Source organism: Aulonocara stuartgranti, assembly GCF_965226115.1.
Source record: "Aulonocara stuartgranti genome assembly, chromosome: 19".
NCBI classification, from domain to species: domain Eukaryota; kingdom Metazoa; phylum Chordata; class Actinopteri; order Cichliformes; family Cichlidae; genus Aulonocara; species Aulonocara stuartgranti.
Genome location: NC_138955.1, coordinates 20,073,884 through 20,092,097, shown reverse-complemented (window position 1 = coordinate 20,092,097; position 18,214 = coordinate 20,073,884). Strand labels below are relative to the sequence as shown.

At 45.5% G+C, this 18,214-nt stretch overlaps 2 protein-coding genes across 6 annotated transcripts in view; both read right to left on the bottom strand.

Moving 5' to 3' along the window:
• The window catches only part of tiam2a (TIAM Rac1 associated GEF 2a), a 74,976-nt gene extending 70,795 nt beyond the window's left edge, over positions 1–4,181 (bottom strand). The window contains exons 1-2 of the mRNA XM_082515065.1: positions 4,091–4,181; positions 3,890–3,987 (exon numbers count right to left, since the gene is read on the bottom strand). The gene's annotated coding sequence lies outside the window, so the exon portion shown is untranslated. The remainder of the gene's footprint in view (positions 1–3,889; positions 3,988–4,090) is intronic.
• The window catches only part of scaf8 (SR-related CTD-associated factor 8), a 44,790-nt gene that overhangs the window by 8,077 nt on the left and 18,499 nt on the right, over positions 1–18,214 (bottom strand). The window contains exons 6-20 of one of the 5 annotated variants that reach the window (XM_082515070.1): positions 17,991–18,118; positions 17,713–17,889; positions 17,274–17,353; positions 16,831–17,170; positions 16,562–16,671; positions 16,244–16,437; positions 16,028–16,128; positions 15,667–15,780; positions 15,350–15,506; positions 14,900–15,030; positions 14,556–14,697; positions 14,430–14,477; positions 14,093–14,314; positions 12,244–13,993; positions 10,854–11,606 (exon numbers count right to left, since the gene is read on the bottom strand). In XM_082515070.1, the coding sequence (XP_082371196.1) occupies positions 12,258–13,993; positions 14,093–14,314; positions 14,430–14,477; positions 14,556–14,697; positions 14,900–15,030; positions 15,350–15,506; positions 15,667–15,780; positions 16,028–16,128; positions 16,244–16,437; positions 16,562–16,671; positions 16,831–17,170; positions 17,274–17,353; positions 17,713–17,889; positions 17,991–18,118 (3,680 nt within the window). In that variant the 3' untranslated portion in view covers positions 10,854–11,606; positions 12,244–12,257. Of the gene's footprint in view, positions 1–10,853; positions 13,994–14,092; positions 14,315–14,429; positions 14,478–14,555; positions 14,719–14,899; positions 15,031–15,349; positions 15,507–15,666; positions 15,781–16,027; positions 16,129–16,243; positions 16,438–16,561; positions 16,672–16,830; positions 17,171–17,273; positions 17,354–17,712; positions 17,890–17,990; positions 18,119–18,214 lie in introns of those variants that run through there. The other 4 variants (XM_082515072.1, XM_082515073.1, XM_082515071.1 and 1 more) reach the window with 4 other exon arrangements.

The window sequence follows — 18,214 nt, the reverse complement described above, 5'->3', positions numbered from 1 at the left end:
CTTGTGAGGAGAAGGATTTTAAATGTGAACCTGAATTTAACAGTGAGCCAATAAAGAGACATTAATATGGGAGAAAAGTGATAAATGCACAAAGTAGTTTTTCAGCATCATTCTGAGAGGCGGTCAAAAAACGACTCCAAGGCCCGCCGCAGAGTTTTTGGAGGGAAAGGTAATGTCATCTGGTTGGATTGTGTATTTCTGAGGGTTTTAGAGCCGAGAACAACAACCTCAGTTTGATCTGAATTTAGAAGCAGGAAATCTCTTTATTGTATCATCTGGCTTCGTGGATAAATAAAGATGGTTATCATCTGCATAATAATGAAAATGTATGCAGTGTTCTCTAGTAATACTAGCTAAGAGAAGCATGTATGTAAGTTTGCCATGTCCATCCCTTCATATGTATGGTCATAAAAGGACACACACCAGGTATCCAGCAAGATAACGTCACAAAACTCAAATAATCTCAAACTGGTTTCTTGAAAATGACACCGAGTCCTCAAACGGCCTCCACAGTAACCAGATCTCAATCCAGCGGAGCCCCTTTGGATGTGGTGGAACGGGAGATTCACATCTTGGACGTAACCAACAAATTCTCAGGAATCGTTTGTGTTCATTAGGGACACCTAGAAAGGTGTCCCTAATGAAGTGGCCAGAGTGTGTATATATCAGTTTTTGTTGTTGTTTCTACAAATATTTGGTTAATGCCAGCATTTTCTTTCTAAAAGCCAGCCTTCTACCTGTTCTGTTTTTCCAGTTCAGATCTACTAAGAATATGAAATCATTTTAAAATCTGTGTTTATATTTAAACCGGTCCAAAAACCAGCCAACTGCTATTTTTTCCACTAAAAGCCTGACTTTGTTTGAGATCAGTTTCCTTAGTTTGCTCTTCAGCCTCACTCACACAATGCACAGCTTTACAAACTATATTTTAAGCGAGTTTTATGATCTGGGTAGCATCTCCCACTGAGAGGCTCCGTTACCAAGAAATCTGACCAGACTGTGACACGCTTCACTGGGGAGAATGGAGAGTGGAGCACAAAGATGGAGCTGCAGAGAAGTAAAATGAGACACGACTGGCCAAAGGAGTAAAAAAAAGGATAAGGGGAGGCAGCAGAGCACAATAATAATGAAGGTATGGAGGGAGACGCTCAACCACACAGAATGAGACGGCAGGCTGTGAGCAGTGCAGCATCAGTGCGCTTCTGCTCATCACTCATTTATCATTTCATTTGCAGAGGCTGTGGTGCAAAGTATGTCGTTTTTATGAGTATCACCTAAGAGGAGGGCACATCTCCGAGTCTCCGAGTTGAAGAGTGAATGATGAAAATGGTTAAAATGCAGAGTTGCAAATAAACTCAAAGGATTTTCAGCCACACAGCTTTTATTGAATAAAAATGGCAGCTTGGTTTCTGCCTGCGCAGCCGCCTGCTTAGAAATGACTACATGTCTATTTGAGAGAGAAAGGAAGAAATAAACTGGGAGTGCGCTTCCTCTAAAGCTTCTATAGGTAACAGACCACTCAACCCTGCACACACACACTGGTGTGTCTCTGCAGGAGTCGGCCATCACAGATGTTCTCAGTCCATCCCTCCACCCATGGGAGAGGCTGGCGCTCCAGAGAGACACAAAATCTGTTCTTTAACTCTTTAACAGGCCAGTGGATCGATAGCTGCACACACGAGAACTTCTAACCATCAAAAACGCTTGAAAACAAGCAACAACAAAGGGAGGGGTTCATGAATATTTAAGCCACCTTTGCAGGTAGCTGTGTGTTTATTATTCTGTGTGCAAGTTCTTGAGAGAAAGTGCCAGAAATCGTGAGCTTTAGCTTGTCTGCAGCATGTGTGTGACAGCCTGGAGACCCCTGATGCCTGCTGGTCATTAATAAACATGATGATGAATGTTTAATCCCCATCAGCGGGGCGGCATAGGAACCGTCACGGGCGATATCGACAGAGCCGCACACACGCCCACAGACTCGGCAGATTGGACAAACGGCAGGAGGGAAGTTTGAGGCGCTGAACACGGGGTTAACCACTCAGGACTCAGGATCTACTTTTCTGTGTTTGGAGAATTTCCTCTTCAGTATTTTTTTAATGCATATTAACAAAAAACAAAGGAATGATTGACGGCAAACTCTGATTTCCATGTTTTTCCTCTGTAGTTGCTGCTTATCCATCTAAAAGGTTTCAGAGACATGTGGCGTAAACATGTCTGACTCCTCTTCAATATAATGGAACTAAGTGGCACTATGCCTATGAAAAAATATATCGGAATAAAGAAAGTAACAACATCTGTTTCCAGAAATCTTGTTGTGAGCAGTTTCTTCTCCTTATGAAACTACACCTGCCAACTGCACCACCGTGCCAAAGGGAGCATGCATTTATCTGCGATGAGATGCTTGTGGTGGGACAGCGAGACAGAACGTCAGCACTGATGGTGACCGCCCTCATGTTAGCTGGCCACACCCCAACCTTTGGAGGGGAGTGAGTTGCATAGAAACAGATGACCACATGAGTTGTAGAGAGAGACATAACCAGATAGTGTTTCAAATGCATTTTTTGCACTTTGAGCAACACAGTAGCTCCAAACCTGGGTAATTCTCACCAGACCAATGTAGATGGATGAATAGCACCACACCCTGAGGAAACACGCGCACATTTTGATCTTGGGTTTAACTGAGAAGTATGAACAATCCATAAAAAATAAAACATTTTTTAAAAACCCCCCCACAAAAAAACCATTTGCTTCTAAGGAGCTAAACTGAGAAGAATTCTCTTGGTAACGCAAAGTGTCCCATATCTGAACTTTTTTAGTTTTTCAAAAGACGTGCAAAGGTTTAACGCATCAGGAGATTCTAGCTTCTAATATGATCCCATAAACAACAACACATGACATCTTACACCCGGGGTCTCAAACTCAAATGAGCCTGGGGCCCCTTCTGGCACCGTCATCTCACTGGAGGGCCACTTTAGTGTTCAAGTAGTACAAGAAAACAAACAAGAAAACACCCACTAATATTTCCTAAAATGTAGTGTTTTCTTTGTTCTATTTAATTTCAAATAATGTTTAACAAGAAAAAACTGCAAACATGAACGCAATTTTTTCTCACTCTTGACTACCTGAAGCCTTTCATTGAACTACCAAATAAACAGCTCTTTCTGGCCAGACACGTGGCAGCACTTTTGCTATAATTTTGTTTGTATTTAACAAATATGCAGGCGTAAGTATGGAAGCCCGTTTCCGCCACTAAAAAAAGGATCCATAACTCAAAATTTCGAGTTATTTTCTCAAAATTTCGACATATTAACTCGAAATTTCGATTTATTAACTCAAAATTTTGAGAAAAGTAACTCGAATTTTCGAGTTAGCGCTGCCAATCAGTAATCTACGTGAATGACGTCATTTCCTCGTTACCCGGAAGCTGAAGCCCTCAGCTACAAATGCTACAGCTAAGCTACCAGTATTACATCCAGTCGTGAATGCACAGATTGCTTTGTGTTTTCAGCCTGGCTTCACAAATGATGAAATCCTTGCGTTATTAGCTGAATCACATGGTGTTACTATCAGCAAACGTACTCGCGAAAGCGCCAATTTGTTGGGATCCGTTTTTGAGTGCGCGTTCCTCTGCGCCATATGCTTCCGAGTAACAAGAACGCGACCTCATTCACGTATATTTTTGATTGGCAGAGCTAACTCGAAATTTTGAGTTATATTTCTCGAAATTTCGAGTTATGGATACTAGCTTTTTTGTTTTTATTTAGTGGCGGAAACGGGCTTCCATACATAAGCGTACACATTAGTTTTTGAGTCAAGTGAAAATTGTTTTCTTTCCAAATAAATCTCTCACTGAACTAACACAGCCTTCAACATGTTTGCACTCTGTTACCTCGGACAGGTCCGCGGTAAGGAGACCTCCGGCTAATACTTCGGGTTCCGTGTCGGGCTCGTAGCCGGGAACTCACTTTACTGTCTGGGTCAACTTTGCTAGCGAGAGGCAGAAAGAAGCGTTGAAAGGCTGCTCCAGCAGAACTTTATTGTTTTGGAGAAAAACACGAACACAGTGTACAGTCGAGTCTTAATAGCTTACTTCCAACTGGGCTGTCAGGCTCTCTGTTTGGCTGCAGTGGTTATTATTATATTTACATGCTTCCAGCTCCCGTTTCTGCTCGGTAGCAACTCCTCGCGCTCACACACGGAGGGGCGCACGTTCTCCCTGCAGCGAGGACTACACCGCCCATGGGGCTACAGTCTTAAAGGGCCATGTCTGTAACACGCTGGTCATATTGCCTTCTAATTAAATCATTTTTCGAATAATACTTTTTAAAACTATTTCTTCATATCAACATCCGGGCTGCAAGTAGAGGTGACGTGGGCCTCGTGTCATTATTCAGGAAGAAAACGAGTGAAAAGTCCACCCTGTGATTCTGTAGCCTGCAGAATCTCTCTCAGCTGCAATAACTTGAAGTCATGGTTCTCACTCCACGAGCCGGTGTCCACCAGGCTTTAGCTGTCAGACGGATTTCTTCACATTTGACTCTGGAGTACTTTGGTATCCAGAGGAGTTTGTGGTCAACCCAACAAACTGCTGGGTGCCCAGATCATCAGCCCTCCACCACCGTGCTGACAGCCGGTCTGAGGTGTTTGTGCTGATGTGCTGAGTTTGGTTTTGTGCTTCATGGACGAGCGTCTCCACTTCGCTCTCGTCTGTCCAAAGGACATTGCTCCAGAGGTCTTTTGGTTTCTTAAGATGTAATTTTGCAAACCTAAGCCATGCTGCCGTGTTCTTTATTGAGCCCTTATAAACAAGCCAAACATGTTCAGTCCTTTCTTAATCATATTATTAACTTGAACCTTTAACATGCTATCTGAGGCCTGTAAAGTCTGAAATGGAGCTCTTGGGATGCATTTCCCCAGCTTTTTTAATGTTTACACTTGTGAATAATCTTTCTCACTGTGGAATGATGAACTTTAAATTGTTTTGGAAATGGTTTCACATGCCTTGAGAATTGATGGAAAGGTCCTCCAAGATCATTGCTGATGTCTTTCCTCCTTTGGCACTGAGCTAACACACAGCTCAGAGGTGCTCACACCGATGCAGCACCCTCGCAACTCCCATGGAAGCAGTAAAGGTGTGCTTTATGATGTCGTCAAGGACAAAACCTTAGAATTAAAAAGATGATGTACTTTCTTCTCTTTTTTCTGTCGTACGTGAACAGGAACAAAGAAAATGAACATCTGAATAAACCGAAAGAACTGATCACAAATGCTTGTATCGATTTCACGAAAATGTTATTTGCTGTATTTATTATTGTGAAATCAGACTGCAGCATATTCCATGATACCTTGTTTTTTAATTCAGATATTTGCTGCTGAGGTGGTAGGGATTTCTACATGAATGGTCTATTGCTAGAATACTTCACACACCTGGAAAAATGTTCAAAAGTACAACAAGTCGGCTTTCTTTGATAAAAACAAGAATAAATACAAGAATTTGATATTTTAAAGAATATAAATAATAAGGTACAACTGCAGCAGGCCTTTGACTTTGACATTATAAAGTAATAGATTTATGACTGTGTGGTATTCTGTGGGGGATTTGGAAAGAAGACAAAGAAGGTGCTATTCCTGATCCCAGAGCTGTTTCAGGAGCTTTGACTTTATGTTGAATTTGAAATATACTGATCCTAGCGCTACTTTCAGCCTTCAAACTCTCCATCAGGTCTACACGTTCTAACATCTACGAGTGCTGCAGTCTGTCCATGAAACACATTACCAGGTTTGATCACATGCCACGCACCACCACCATCACCCCTCGCTCCGGCCTCATTCTGGTGAGTCTGGAATTTCCTCTTTTTTTATACTTGACACCGTCTGCTCCGTCTCTTGTGCACACTTGTGAGTGACGCCTCCGACTCTCAGGAGGGAATCTGCTTCTCACCAAACAAACAGGCAGACAATGAGGAGGCCTTCAGGGCTAATTACCAGCTAGCTGCTGCTTGGAAACGGCAAGGAGGGGTGGTTAAAAAGAGTGGGGGTTAAAAGGGCCCGGGGTGGGGAACAAACAGCGACTGTTTATTCATGTGTGGGCAGGTAGACGCACACTCACTATCCTCCTTAATGGAAACAATGAAGCTTGTTTTGGCGGTTTAAGAAGCAGGTGTCACATCTGCAGGAAGAAGCTGAGTCAGCCTTTAATAAGCAGCTTTTATAAGGTCGTCTTTCTCAAATGATGACAGACCCGTGAATGGAGGCAACACCCGGCGCATGAGAGTAAAACAAATACAGAAGGCCTGCAGTGTGTTAAGGCTGCACGAATGTGTGTGTCACACACCTCGTGTCGCTGCAGACGAGTGCAGAAAAACGAGAGGCGGCTTCATAATGAGAAAACCGATCTGGGATTTGGTTAAAGAGTGCGTACGACATTTTAACGGGCTCACCCTCGTGTGTGCACCACTAATGTCAGAGTGATGGGGGCTGCATCCAGTACCTGCCTGTCTTTCCTGATACACATCTCCCAGTTTCCCCCATTCTCAGGCACAATGTGCTGCGCTGTCAAACAGCCCGCTCCCTGCTTGCTCAGCATCTTCCGCCTCATCCCTATTGCATACTCCCCAAGCACACATATATGCATATTCGTTGTCTGTGTTAGCAGATTTAATAAGCTCCCCATCACCCAGCACAACACTGTGCCCTGCTGTGAGCCATGGTTGGACAAAAAACAAAACAGAGAGGGGGAATCAGGTGTTTGTGGATTGTAATTGCCTCCATGACAACTCTCATTTTCCTATAGTCCTCCTTCTGTTCCCAACAGTGGCGCCCTTTAACATCCCCTGCCCCGATGACCCCACGTTCACCCTTCGAGAAATGCAGAGACAGCTGAAGACGAGAAGTAGAAGCACCAGCAGAGCTCGTGTAATCGCTTCAAGGCAGCCACTTTTAGCAGATACATGATCTGTTTACATGCACCTATGTTTACTGATATTTGTGTGTTTTGAAGTGAGGGTACGGGCAGGAAAGATAGGACCGCTGACAGCGTGCACGGAGGTAAGAGCTGCTCGCATCCTAAACGGCGAGGCCCGTGTCTCTGCCCCGGTGTGTTTGCACCAAGTCGTCACACTGACAGCTCCAGCACGCACACACACAGACACATACAAAGGATGTGAGTATAGAAAGGTCTTCAGTGACGAGCGTTTAACCCCCCCCCATCACACACACCTCTTCAGTATGCAAATACACACTGACTTGGCGCAAACAGGCGCTCTCTCCTCCTCTCAGCAGTCTTGGGGGGAAAAAACAGACTGCTTGCCATCAAATTTCTGTTCATCTCGAGAGAATGACACAAAAAAGTCTCATCAAAAAATGAGACAAAATGTTCCGTGAGAGGGAATCATCAGCCTTATCTAAATGTGATACATCTGAATTTACTGAATATCTTTTATTTCCAGGCTGTCTCAGTCCAGGTGAGGCTGATGGGTACAATTGCACAGACGTTTCTATCACGACGCGAGCTGTCAGCATCAAATGTGTCCGAGTAAACAGCACGAACACATAACCGTTCATCCAATTTGCAAAGTACTGACGTGCAGTCACCCGAGGCCGTGTTTTGTCTCTCTCATGATGAATTCCATCACAGCCTCGGCGTCGTACTTTCAACTTTTCCTTCTTTAAAAGCTATAAAACACAAACCCCCACCTCCCCTGTGGCTCTGCACATTAAAATTCATGCTTAAAAGAACAGAAAGCTAAAACCCGAAGAGCTTTGCTTATACCTGTATGCTGCAAGTACAGGCACTGCTGATGTGGCCTTGAGCGAATCTCCTCACCAACATCCAGCTCCGGTGCTGCTCTAACTGCACGCACACTTCCTGTGGCACAGTGGGACAGCTGTATGACTTTGCTCTTTTGCAGCGAGCCCAAGTTCCTGGGTGAGGAGAACTTTGGACGCCTCCCAGTCTAGGAGTGTCTGCTGGCCCTGATAACGGGAAGCCGGGCGGGCAGTGGCTTCTTGAAAGCAGAGGAAAAGTTATGCGCACTCCCACAGAGCTGAGTAATTACTGTGGCTGCAGACTGTGAGCTGAGATAGGGGATTCCTCTCCTGCATAACTAGGTGGATGGGAGATAGATGGCTCTCTCTCTTGCTCTGACTCCATCTCTGGTGCTCATGAATTTGTGCGAGTGGTCACACCAGCAGAGACGCTCTGGCTCTCTGCATCTGGCACAGGCTGCACAGTGAGTGAATATGATATCTGGGTATCTGGCCATGGCAGATAAAGGCTCATTTTAGTCTGGAGGCTTTAGGAGGCCTAATCAATAGCTTTAATCAATTAAGAATGCAGCAACTGGGAAGCTGCAGAAATCAGCCAAGTTTCACACTAAAAAGACCTCATTCCATTTATCACAACACGTCTGTATTGATCCCAAAAAGGTATGGAATGAGTTCATTTCAAGGACCTGGCACAATGAAGGTCCCGTATGGATCAGTGGTTTCCTTCGCCCGTATCCTTACATCAAGGTTACTGTTGTTTCAAAGGAGGGGGATTTATGTAGAGATATTTTGCCACGGTGCTGTTGAGATGGTGAAGAACAGAAGGTAAGAGAGGTGAGCACTGCAGATTTTGAGCCGTCACACTCAAAGAATCCGGTCTGCACTGAGCACAGTAAGGCCGGCGCACTGACAAGTGCTGCAGCACCACACTGACCCCAAATGGCCAGACGGAGTAATGGCACTGCTATAATACTAAGGCAGCAGGAGCACCATAGCGGTTGTGAAAATGGACCCCCAGTGTATCGCGTAATTGCTGAGAAATCCTCTTTATAGAACAAATTAGGGCTTGAAGTTTAGCCATTATTAGGGTAGGAAATGTTTATGATTCTCCCACAACACAGTAAAAAGCCTTTTACAAGCCAAAAGCTAGCACTGTGTCTAATTAACTTCCTCACAGCAGGGAACTTCTGTGTGTCTGACCTGCAGTCAAAACCACACATTAGCGCTTCTGCCAGGGTACAAACTGGAAATGTACCATTATTCCATGCCATTACAGTTTAGTATTTAAACTTTTCCATCTGCTGCCCTCAGGGAGAAGGTACAGGTCTATACAGGCCAGAACATCCAGACTGGCCAACAGCCTGTATCCACAGGCTGTGAGGCTCCTGAACTCTCTGCCCCCCTCTCACGGACAATAACCATATCCAACTTCTTAATAGCAATGAACTGGTCTGCATTGGTGCATCATATCTTTATTCTCTTCCCCCTCCTGCCCCCCCCTCTTTCTTAAATAGATAACTATCATATCTGATATCATATCTCACAGTACAATAATATTGAATGGGTTGCATTGTTGTATTTTGTCATGTTTCTCAGGTCTTTGTCTGAATTTCTACGAACATTATTGCTAAGGATTGTCTTATTGCATTGGAGTCACACTGGGTTAAATATGTACACTTGGGTTTTAAGGGGTATTTATTATTTTCTTCTTTTTTTTGGGTTGTATGGAAGCCCCAAACGCAATTTCATTGTTCTTGACAATGACAATAAATAAATAAATACTAAATACAGTTTTGGTGCCCATGCTGGGCTAAAAGGTAAAGGTCAGGCAAAGAATTTATATGCAGTATGAAGTGCGCATGGGTTGGCACAGTAAACGGCATTAGACTCAGATCGGAGGCAGGTGGGACAGCGTGCAGAGAAAGGAAACCTCACATAGGCTAGTATCCTAAATCATACCCGGGACCTATTTGAAAGCTGCAGTTCCTAAATAAATCACACTACAGTTGTGGCATGCCCTTTACCCAGCCATAGACATGTAACTGAAGCTGCTTGACCTCCGTCCAGCGAATATTTATTTTTATTGTTGTGAATGGAAGACCTAGCCAACTGTTGTGCACATGTGTGTCTGTTTGAGTACAGATAGCCATTGATTGAAAGTTCCAGGCTGTCTAATCTTTCTTTCGGGAGGTCAGCAGGAAGATGGACCTGGCTGACTGCCCAGGCTTTGGGAGGCAGGTGGGAGCTAGAACTTTATGGACTGAGTCATAGACACACAACTGGATATTCTTACCAGAACTCGGGTCTCTACATGCAATCTATTTTTGTTGACTATTGTTTGGACTAAGAGACTAAGCTTAAGTGGAGGTAGAGACATTAAGCAGCACACTGCACTGCTCTTGTCCACCATTTCTCTATAACAATAAAAAGTGCTGAGATGGTGCCAGGAGACACGCTGATGGAGGCGATTGTTTTAATGAATCCTCCAGCTCGTGTTTTTTCGGACCCTAGTGAGGCCATAAATGAGCGCAGAGGAGCTGGGTGCTAGTGCGTGCTGAGTAAGCACATCGACCAGTAGCAGCCAGCTCTCCGGCAGGGTGGGGGTATTTTAGCCGGCCTTCTTTATTAGTTTCCTTTTGTTGTGTGGATTTTTTTAAATTATAAAAAATATAAAGGGCAGCAGGTCTCGTGTGGCGTCTGCTTGGATGTCTGTGTTGCAGTGTGGAATTCGCCTTTGTCCAGTCTGTCGGGTCTCAAAATGCTATTTTGGTATTTTGGTTCTCTAAACTGATTTTTGTGATAAAAACAGCTGTGAAGAACTCAATTTATATGATTTACTCAGTTTAAACGACTAACACGCATGAAACTATTTGTCTTAGCTTCATGCACGTGTTGGATCCATCACAGGTTGTGGTCACGTGACCAAACCCAGGTGAGTTCCTACTGTTTGATGAAGAGCGGGTGGGTGGTGCTTGAAATGTTACAGACTATTGAGATGCAATCCAATCCCGTGAATTGGACTATTAATCCCAAAATAATGATTCTGGTCAGCCTGAATGGGAATTCATGACAGTAAGGAGTGAAAGTCTGATGCACCTTGAACTTTTATTCAACATCACAACTCCTGTAGTAGACATTTGGTCTGAGAGAACAGCAGACTATGGATATCTAGAGGTACGTCTCAACAGAAAACCACTACAGGTATGAAATGAACAAGAGAAGACAGAAGGTTAAAACATGGCTACAGGCCTGCATGCACAGAACGATGGAGGATATATTGTTCTCTAGGTAGGCGCTGCACAAACGGCGCAGCCACCGTTCAAACTGTAGGTCAGTCAATTCTGTGCAGGGAGCGTTCTTTTCAGTGAGCTGTCTAAAGCAGAGTTGCACGCACAGTCTGATGTACATCGCACAGTAGTGTTGGATAGCATCGTGAACGACAAATCCAGTCAAAAAGGCACAATCCCATCCTCAACAGTCACCCAGCAAAAAGCTTAGGGAAACATACAGGCTGAAGTCCTCAGACTAAAAAAACTACAAGTCCCACGGTTGCATCCAACAAAGTGCTCTGTGGATGGATGGTATAGCAGCAACTTGAGTTACAAGAACATCAAATCGACCGAAGTGACAGCACACAGTGTGTGTGTGTGTGTGCGCGCACACGAGTCTGTAAAGCATTTTCCACTGGTCCTGGGTCAGAAAACAGTCCTAAAGCAAGTGTTTTAAACAGACAAAGCATGTTTATTTCAAACTAAAACAATATGCAGCCGACATCAGAACATCCCTCTGCTCCTTTTTCTTTTTCTTCCCCCGGGCATGTAATGTTCTGTTTGTGTTCACTGGATAATTAGAAACAAATTACAGACATTTATTTTGGGGATACAACATTTTCATGTTTTCTATTTAAAATGCTCATTTTTTTTTCCAATTATAAGCAGCTGTTCTGGTTTTAATGTATGGAGGCCATTTGTTCTGCTCAGGAGAAAAAAAAAAGAAGAAGAAAAAAAAGCATTGCAAGACACCACAAAAGCATTCATTGAAAACTTTGCAGTAGCATTTTAAAAGAAGAGGAGACAGAAATTGGGCCAACAGCTGCCATTTTCAAGTATATCAATCCGTTGTCGAACAGCCAGGATTTCTTACTCTCTTCCATAGGAAGGTCAAAGCTAAATTTCCCCATATACAATTGAAACATTTTGGCAGGCAATTTGATAAAATTCACCAAGCTCATAATTAAAATGGGTGGTGTGGCATTACAACTTAAAAAAAAGGAAAAAAGGAAATAAAATACAAACAAAAGTCTCTAACCATAAATCAGCTAATGAGCCTTCTATTTAAGTACACTGGTTTCTGTGAGGATAAAATCATTTGTTATCAGACAGTGTGAGTCAGTATTCGTCATGTCCCGTGTGGTGGTGGTAGTTTGCTGACATGAGTACAGAGAAGAAGAGACAACTTTACAAAATGATCTTTTACCTACTGAGTGATGATTATGTCCCCTCAGTGTCTGTGACAGTGTCTACCACTGGCAGACTTGCAGCATCCTCCACGGGCTCACTCTGATCATTGTCCAGCTCAGGTCCACTGACCCCCGGCGGTTGGGGAGAGGAGGGTCTCTCTTGTGACTCCTCCTCATCCTTCTGTCCACTTTTCTGCTCCTCCGCAGAGTGAGTCGTATCTTCGGGGGGGCTGGCAGCTTGTGTGAAGGCCATGGATGAGTCCTGGGACGATGCCTCAGCAGGTGGTGAGGCATGGCTAGGGGTTTCACTGTCAGAAGAAGCAGTGGTCTGAGAGGCGGACTGGGCTATAGGCTGGGATGGTGAATCTGTGCGTGGAGAAGTCTCTGGTTGTGGCGACGACTCTGACTTTGGAGGCGCCTCAGTCAATGTGCTCTGACCTTCGCCGTCAGATGACGGGTCGTGCGAAAGCGTCGAGGGTGTCGGCTGTGCCTGGGGGGCCTCGGATGGAGTTGGGATTTCTGACTCAGGCTCGGGCACGGCTGCTTGGTTCTGTGATGGAGGAGGAGACCTGATCTGAAGTTGAGGCGCTGCCTGATTAAGACCCAGCAGAGGGAGCTTGCCCTGAGCTTGAGGCAAAAGCGGGGGCTGGAATCGTGGCTGAATCTGAGGGTTCAGTTTAAGCGGAGCAAGCACTTTGCCTTGGTTCAGTGTCAGGTTAGGATTGAGAGGTGGAGTTGGTAGAAGAGGTGTGGGCAGAGGGAGAAGGGGTGCTGAGCCTCCACGTTCGCGGTCTCTCTCTTTGTCGTGGTCTCGCTCGCGTTCGTGTTCTCTGGTGCGGTCGCGGCCCCTGTCTCTCTCGCGCTCCCTCTCGCGGCTGCGGCGGTTACCATTCATCTCCCTCCTGAAGTCAAAATCTCTTTCATCTCTATCTCTTTGCCTGTCCCATGGGCGTCTTCTTTCATCTAGGTCTTGATGGAGCTCGCTCTCAAAAGGAGCTGCGGCATTACCACTACGGTTCCAAGCCTGTGGCCCCCCAACAGCTCCAGCATTTACAGAAACACCGGCTGCTGTCCCGGGACGGTTATCAAAGCGGCTGGGGAAGTTCTGCCCAGGTGTGGGACCAGCCTCCGGGAAGCCCTTTGGACCACCTGGGGCCTGGGGGCCTCCTCGCATGCCATCACGTTCATCAAAGTCCCCTCTGGCTTGGTTCCAGCGGTTATCGGGTGTAAACCCTGCAAGGGCCTGCAGACGGCCTACGAGGCTTGATCTGGCTGGCTGAGTACCTGGGGTCTGGAGCAAAGGTGGTCTCACGCCTGCTCCTGATCCTGCAAGGGGCTCCCTATGCTCTGGGGGAGGGGTCCGCAGCAGACCCGTGCTCTGCTTTTCCATCGGAGGAAAGCGGTAGTCCTGGTCTTTGCCCTCGTCAGCTCCAGAGGACGACTCATCTTCTGTTTTGGATACATTTTCACTGGTTATGTTGGGGGGCCGGTGGAAGGGGTCCAGTTGAGGGAAGGGAGCCCTGGGGCGGGATTGAGCTTGGATTGGACTGTCTAGGAGGCCAGGGGTTTGCTGGGCATGGGCCTGCTGCATGAGCAGCGGGAAGCGAGCAGCGGCTCCGGGTTGGAGCAGGTTGGGGCGCACATCCAAAGGCAGCAGGCCGGGCATCCTCTGCCCACTCAGTCCAGACTGATGCAGGGGGTGGGTGAGGGAAGCTGTAGGGTGCATGCCCAGCAGACCCATTCCACTGCGGACAGCATTCTGCATGCCTGGAGATGAACACAAGTGCAGACAGAATTGTTAAAAAAAGGAGACATAAAAATGAATACTAGAAATAAAACTATTCAAACACATTAACGATGTGTCACCTTGCAGCGTGAGCTCTGCAGTAGCATCCATGCCCTCTGCAGACTGTGTTTTCTCATTAGCGGCCTGCTGAGTTTGCACTCCCACTGGGTTGAACACGCCAGCTCCTGGGATAGCCGAGGGCATGAAGCTACCTGGGATGGTGCTTGTTGGAGGAATCATAGCACCGAATGGTGAATCCTTGACAGCATCTTGGCTGGAGCCCACTGAAGGCTGAACCAGAGCTACAGGTAAAAAAAACAAAACAAAAACATATTTAAACCTGACAGTCTAATAGGGAGCTCCACTTTCAAACTCACATCCATGTACTGGTCATAGGTGAAGCATATAGATACTCACAGGCAGATGCTGAGGCCATTCCTGCTGTCTGAGCAGCCTGCATGAAACCTGGACAAGAAAGAATCATTTGTGTAAGCTGGTCAATTTTTCTTGGCCTCATCTTTTTACAACACGTGCATCATTTACCTGGCGGAGGTTGTGAGGCATTGAAGCTTGCCCTTATGAAGGGTGGCGGCGGCCCATAACCTGGCGGAGGTATGCCCATGGTGACAGGGAAGGCAGGAGGCACCAAACCGACCGCACTGGGAACTGCCTGTGCAACCGGAAGCTGAATACGAGGGATATAAGACTGTGTAAACAAAACGCTGTTAAAAGAAAAATAGTGTAACCTCCCAAGTTTTATGATACACAAATCCCTTAACACATTTCAGCAACTCAAAGTTTCTTAATGGTTTACAACAGTGTAGCTAAACTAATCAGAATCAAATCATGGAGGTGTACTCCTTTTACAGTTTACAGGCAGACTGTACCTGCACTGGCATCATGGTAACCTGCTGGTTGAAGGTCTCGGTTTGGGTGTTAGATGCTGCTGTAGTCTCAGTGCTTACTGGCTGACTTGCAGCTTCCTTGGCTTGTTCAGTATTCTTGGCAGCTTCCCACTCTGCAGACACAGACCAAAAAAAAAAAACAAAAAACAAATACTGTTCAATTATTTGTTTGGATTAAGGAGTTCAGTTCTTTCTTTCCAACTCAATCTTATTCCTCACCGAGTTTTCCAGTGGATAATAAATAAAGGGAATGGAGCAGAGAGTAAATTCACTTAGATGATGAAATGCCAAGATTTGTCTGCCTGGATAACTGTTTTGTTTTCATCATTTGTGCACAAACTCGCATGTTTGTCCTGCTTTTATTTCAACAAACACCGCCACAGAATTAACAGAGCCTGAGTCTGTGCCAAAGAAAGGCTCCTTTCCTCTTACCGTCATTGACAGTCTCCTGGTCGATGATTCCTCCTTCGGCAAAGCCATCCAGGTCATCCAGCTTTACCTTCTCCCAAGGTATGTACGTGACACCCAGGTCCACATCCCAAAACTGCTTGTACTCCTGCTTTACACCTTTGTTCAGAGCCCACGCAATCTGGATCAAAGACGCACAAAAGGTCAAGATAACAGATTATTATTATTGTTTTTTAATAGTAGCTTCCTGTAATATACAACCATGTGCACCTAAATCTAAAGCTTCACCGTGTAGAACGAACAAAGAACACAATGGAATAAACTGTATAGGTAATGTGGACCTTGATGATTTTGGAGCCAATCTTAAACGTGCCGGTGCTGAGCTTCTGACGGGCACGGTATGCATCCTGCCTGTGGACCATACAGATGTAGGCACAACCTCTGGGAGGGATCATCTGCAGAGAGACACGAGGACAGGGGAGGTTAAAGACAGCAAAAGAGTGTAGCGGAGAATACTGGCAGATTTGTGTGTCTGGTGAAAGAAGGATAGTAACACAGGCATTTAAAAAACACACAGGACAGATCATTAGGAACAGCTACAGTAATGACAGGCTGGGGCACCGTCATTACGTTTCTTGTTAAGAGATCAAAACTACACACTGCAAGAAAATTAGAGGGTAAAGGAGGGAGAGGTCTGCTTACATTGATGGACTCAATCTGGCCAAACTCTTCAAACAGATTGGTGAGGTCTTGCTGAGTGGCCTTTTTATCCACCTGGCCCACCCACAGAGTTGTGCTGCACACTAGGTAACGAGATGGGGAAAAAATAATGGGACTTTTACTCATCAGGGGAAAAAAAAGGTTTGCAGGTGGTAAACTTAAAATATTTAACAGAACAGAACAATGACTTCCTCTTACCACTGAGAGTCTTGGACCGTATGGGAGGAAGTCCTTTCTTTTGCCGCTCCTTCTCTCGTTCTCGGGCGCGTCTCTCACTAGAATAAGACCGCGAGGACTTCCTCTTGCGATCTCTAGAGCGTGACCGCGACCGTTTTCGATGCTTCCGTTTCCGTGAGCCGGAGCGCGACCTAGACCGTCTCCTCTTTGGAGACCTGGGGAGAAACAATGCCAAACCTTTTGGGAATTCTCTCCATACTGACTTTTTGTCATGCTAATATTAAACCCTGAGCATGTTCCTTTTAAACATCAAACCCATGTATCAAAAGTCAAACCAACCTGGAGCGTGACCTTGACCTTGTTCTAGACCGTGTGTTCAAGGTCTTCTTCTCTTCAGCCTCAAAGATTTCCTCTTCCATCCCATCCGGGCCTTCATCTAGATCCATGTCCTAGAAAACCCATGGGTAATTTCAGGTAAAGCCCATCTCTAGAGCTAACTAATCATTTAATGCAGTCCTGCTTTTAGACATGCATTTCTTTCCAAATATTAAGTGCATACACCAACCTCTAAGTTAGTGTAAAGTTGCAGTAATGGCCCACGGGCATACCTGCTGCTGGTTGTCTATGGAGTCGTCGATCTTATTCTCTGGCTCTGGAAGCTGAGGCTGGCTGCTGCTCTGAGCATTCGAAACTGAGTTCTCTTGCCCAAAGATCGAGTCCTGCCCTTCTATGTTCATTGCCTGCAAAAAAATGCAGAATGCAAGTTGTAGCAAATCATAAATCCAGAACAAACATAATGTTGAACAAGAAGGCCGCTCTGTGTGTGTGCGCTCTACCTTCTGCTGATGCTCCAGCAGCTGCTTCTGAAACTGCTCCAGGTTTTGCTGTTGAAGTTGCTCAGCCAACTGATGGAAGAGGGAGCTGTTAATGGGCTCCGACACCATGGGCCTGGAAGCAGTCAGCAGCGTGATTAGACACAAACTCTCAGGTGGAAGCAGCAGAATCACTATTAATGAAGGACTAAAACAAACGTCAAACACACTGAACTCACAGTTGAGATGTTGAGCTGTCCTTTTTAGATTCTTCATTACGCTCTGAATCGTTCCCAAAGTCAAAAGGACCCAAAAGTTTCTGCAACAGAAACAAAATGTGAGTAGAAGTAAAGAGAATTCAAATGAAGCAAGGATGCATGCCTTCAACAACATCCATGCACACAAGACCTTTGACTGTTTACATACAAAATTCCACTAACTTTGTGTTTTAACTCTTTTATAGATTTCTGTTTCATTTCTTTCTCGCTGGCCAATGAATTCTTACAAAAAGAAAAGTGTTTTTTGTTTCAATGAATGCAAATGTTTTTGCAAATACAAAACTCCAATAAAACCGAGATGTGCATATATACATGGACCCAACTCAAAAACATAACGCCTCCAGCTCTGGCTGCCACAGAAGCATAAAAATAAACTCACAGCTGCTGACTGCAGCATTACCTTATTAAAAGAGGAGACCCTCTGCTCCAGGGGGTTGAGGCTGTTGGCAGTAGCTGCCGCAGTGAGCTGAGCTGTCAGAGCTTGCAACTGCACCACTAGGCCAGCATCCAAGGCCTGCAGCAGGGACGGTTGGGGCTTCTGCTGCTGCATCTGCAGACTCTGCACCAGCTGCTGGAGCTGTAACAGGCGACAACAAAGTAAGTTAAACACCTTCTTACTCCGACAGCTACACATGCTGCTCTGATGTAAACACTTTTTGGGAGGATGTGTTCACTTACCTGTTGTCCCTGGGGACTCTGCAAGATCTGGGCCACAGCAGCCACAGTGTCGGTGTTGGTAATCTGCGAAGCCCAGTCAGGCAGACCCTGCACTATGTTGGCTGGAGTGGCCGGTGTAGCCGGGGTCCCTGGATACACAGAGAGAATCACAAGGTTGCCGTGTTCAGATATGTTAAACACCACAGTAGCAGTGATTAGAAGAGCAAATCTGAACTTTAATGTGC